Source organism: Nanorana parkeri, unplaced genomic scaffold (assembly GCF_000935625.1).
Source record: "Nanorana parkeri isolate BGI_ZX_2015 unplaced genomic scaffold, ASM93562v1 scaffold371, whole genome shotgun sequence".
Lineage (NCBI taxonomy): Eukaryota > Metazoa > Chordata > Amphibia > Anura > Dicroglossidae > Nanorana > Nanorana parkeri.
Genome location: NW_017306639.1, coordinates 584,417 through 588,621, shown reverse-complemented (window position 1 = coordinate 588,621; position 4,205 = coordinate 584,417). Strand labels below are relative to the sequence as shown.

Sequence of the window (4,205 nt, the reverse complement as noted above, 5' to 3'; positions counted from 1 at the left end):
GAAATGTATTGCTGATGTGTCTGGGAGTCACATGCCCGTGGTAGAGGAGCCGCTCTGTGCTCAGATCACGCTGCCGGCCCCTAGCGGCATAGAAGGGCGAAAACGCACCCCCCATCCCCCATCGGGGGGCCGACAACTCTACTTCTCATAGGTGCAAAGGATTCAAACACTGATCAATGGAGCAATTCTAACACTGACTGGATGATCGTACGGTATACAAGTTACCCCCTCCCCCCCCCTTCCCCAATCCCCATCGAACATAATAATAAACTTAAAGTCCTCCCCGCGCACACAGCGGTCCCATGCTCGTATCGAAAAATAATACTTTATACATTCAAGGTGTACCGTGCGCACCTCGCCGACCTGAGCCCCCCCGCCCGAGGTACGTTTGGCGCGGTGAATCTTCTGTACGCATTAAAAGTCTTCTTGTCGTAGAGTTTTCGGGGAGTTTCCGCGCTGGCAATGGTTTAGTGTTCGGTGGACGTTCCCCCCCCGGCTTCCGTCAGATGCCGCTCGTCAGGTCGTTGATGACACGCGCTTTCACCAGTTTCCGTAAGAAGTCCTTCTCTTTCTGGATGTTGTGGGTCCAAGACTGCAAAATAAAGAGCGGAACACGTCATGTGACCTGTGCATACCGGACACACAAATATTCAACGTGTACTACTAGGGGGATATACACTGAGCGGCCAGATTATTATATACACTGAGCGGCCAGATTATTATATACACTGAGCGGCCAGATTATTATATACACTGAGCGGCCAGATTATTATATACACTGAGCGGCCAGATTATTATATACACTGAGCGGCCAGATTATTATATACACTGAGCGGCCAGATTATTATATACACTGAGCGGCCAGATTATTATATACACTGAGCGGCCAGATTATTATATACACTGAGCGGCCAGATTATTATATACACTGAGCGGCCAGATTATTATATACACTGAGCGGCCAGATTATTATATACACTGAGCGGCCAGATTATTATATACACTGAGCGGCCAGATTATTATATACACTGAGCGGCCAGATTATTATATACACTGAGCGGCCAGATTATTATATACACTGAGCGGCCAGATTATTATATACACTGAGCGGCCAGATTATTATATACACTGAGCGGCCAGATTATTATATACACTGAGCGGCCAGATTATTATATACACTGAGCGGCCAGATTATTATATACACTGAGCGGCCAGATTATTATATACACTGAGCGGCCAGATTATTATATACACTGAGCGGCCAGATTATTATATACACTGAGCGGCCAGATTATTATATACACTGAGCGGCCAGATTATTATATACACTGAGCGGCCAGATTATTATATACACTGAGCGGCCAGATTATTATATACACTGAGCGGCCAGATTATTATATACACTGAGCGGCCAGATTATTATATACACTGAGCGGCCAGATTATTATATACACTGAGCGGCCAGATTATTATATACACTGAGCGGCCAGATTATTATATACACTGAGCGGCCAGATTATTATATACACTGAGCGGCCAGATTATTATATACACTGAGCGGCCAGATTATTATATACACTGAGCGGCCAGATTATTATATACACTGAGCGGCCAGATTATTATATACACTGAGCGGCCAGATTATTATATACACTGAGCGGCCAGATTATTATATACACTGAGCGGCCAGATTATTATATACACTGAGCGGCCAGATTATTATATACACTGAGCGGCCAGATTATTATATACACTGAGCGGCCAGATTATTATATACACTGAGCGGCCAGATTATTATATACACTGAGCGGCCAGATTATTATATACACTGAGCGGCCAGATTATTATATACACTGAGCGGCCAGATTATTATATACACTGAGCGGCCAGATTATTATATACACTGAGCGGCCAGATTATTATATACACTGAGCGGCCAGATTATTATATACACTGAGCGGCCAGATTATTATATACACTGAGCGGCCAGATTATTATATACACTGAGCGGCCAGATTATTATATACACTGAGCGGCCAGATTATTATATACACTGAGCGGCCAGATTATTATATACACTGAGCGGCCAGATTATTATATACACTGAGCGGCCAGATTATTATATACACTGAGCGGCCAGATTATTATATACACTGAGCGGCCAGATTATTATATACACTGAGCGGCCAGATTATTATATACACTGAGCGGCCAGATTATTATATACACTGAGCGGCCAGATTATTATATACACTGAGCGGCCAGATTATTATATACACTGAGCGGCCAGATTATTATATACACTGAGCGGCCAGATTATTATATACACTGAGCGGCCAGATTATTATATACACTGAGCGGCCAGATTATTATATACACTGAGCGGCCAGATTATTATATACACTGAGCGGCCAGATTATTATATACACTGAGCGGCCAGATTATTATATACACTGAGCGGCCAGATTATTATATACACTGAGCGGCCAGATTATTATATACACTGAGCGGCCAGATTATTATATACACTGAGCGGCCAGATTATTATATACACTGAGCGGCCAGATTATTATATACACTGAGCGGCCAGATTATTATATACACTGAGCGGCCAGATTATTATATACACTGAGCGGCCAGATTATTATATACACTGAGCGGCCAGATTATTATATACACTGAGCGGCCAGATTATTATATACACTGAGCGGCCAGATTATTATATACACTGAGCGGCCAGATTATTATATACACTGAGCGGCCAGATTATTATATACACTGAGCGGCCAGATTATTATATACACTGAGCGGCCAGATTATTATATACACTGAGCGGCCAGATTATTATATACACTGAGCGGCCAGATTATTATATACACTGAGCGGCCAGATTATTATATACACTGAGCGGCCAGATTATTATATACACTGAGCGGCCAGATTATTATATACACTGAGCGGCCAGATTATTATATACACTGAGCGGCCAGATTATTATATACACTGAGCGGCCAGATTATTATATACACTGAGCGGCCAGATTATTATATACACTGAGCGGCCAGATTATTATATACACTGAGCGGCCAGATTATTATATACACTGAGCGGCCAGATTATTATATACACTGAGCGGCCAGATTATTATATACACTGAGTGGCCAGATTATTATGCCCCCGAACCCATCAGTACTTGGTTGGGCCGCCTCAGAAACAAATCACTTCTACTGTCGCGGTAACCAACCCGCTTCCCTATTTATAATGGTCTGGCCTTCTAGCAACTTCAGCACCAAATTATAGCTAATTTGCCTACAAACGTCAGGTGGTCATAATAATCCGGCCACTCAGTGTATATAATAATCCGGCCACTCAGTGTATATAATAATCCGGCCACTCAGTGTATATAATAATCCGGCCACTCGGTGTATAAAAAAATCCGGCCACTCGGTGTATATAATAATCCGGCCACTCAGTGTATATAATAATCCGGCCACTCAGTGTATATACAGAGGCAAATGTGACTTTCACCCAACATTCAATACAAATACACTATATCGCCATTAGTATTGGGACGCCTTTACACGCACATGAACTCTAATGGCCCCCCAGTCTTAGTCCGTAGGGTTCAGTATTGGGTTGGCTCCGCCCTCTAATGGCATCCCAGTCTTAGTCCGTAGGGTTCAGTATTTGGTTGGCTCCGCCCTTTGCCGCTATAACAGCTCCGCCTCTTCTGGGAAGGCGTCCACAAGGTTTAGGAGTGTGTCTATGGGAATGTTGGACCATTTGTGAGGTCAGGTACTGATGTTGGACGAGAAGGCCGGGTGTTTACATCTACTTATCGTCTATTAGACCCCTAATGTCACCTATGGAACCCCCAAGAAGCTGAGGTCGTGCTTCATCAGCTTCTTCTTTGGCCTCAGCAGCCGAAGAAATGAGAACCTGAAACTGGAAGTGATGTAATACACATCGGGTTTCATGATCTCACATGATTGGAGGGGAGGTCATCCACTGGAAGTGTGTTGAACTCCCTCCAATCCGGGGTCACAGGCCTGCCATGCTGGGGGACCAAGGAGTTTGGGATAGCCAGCAGCAGTGGCAGAGGGGCACACACTCCCCAGCACCATGCAAGCGAATGAACCTGATTTAGGAATACTTAAGTGTGAAGATCAGTGATACATATTGTCACAGTTAACACTGCCAGATGC

At 44.0% G+C, this 4,205-nt stretch overlaps 1 protein-coding gene across 4 annotated transcripts in view; it reads right to left on the bottom strand.

Moving 5' to 3' along the window:
* Positions 1–439: 439 nt before the first annotated feature.
* ST3GAL3 (ST3 beta-galactoside alpha-2,3-sialyltransferase 3) overlaps positions 440–4,205 on the bottom strand; it is a 239,790-nt gene continuing 236,024 nt past the window's right edge. For all 4 annotated transcript variants that reach the window (XM_018558973.1, XM_018558971.1, XM_018558974.1 and 1 more), the window contains one exon: positions 440–592. In XM_018558973.1, the coding sequence (XP_018414475.1) occupies positions 503–592 (90 nt within the window). In that variant the 3' untranslated portion in view covers positions 440–502. The remainder of the gene's footprint in view (positions 593–4,205) is intronic.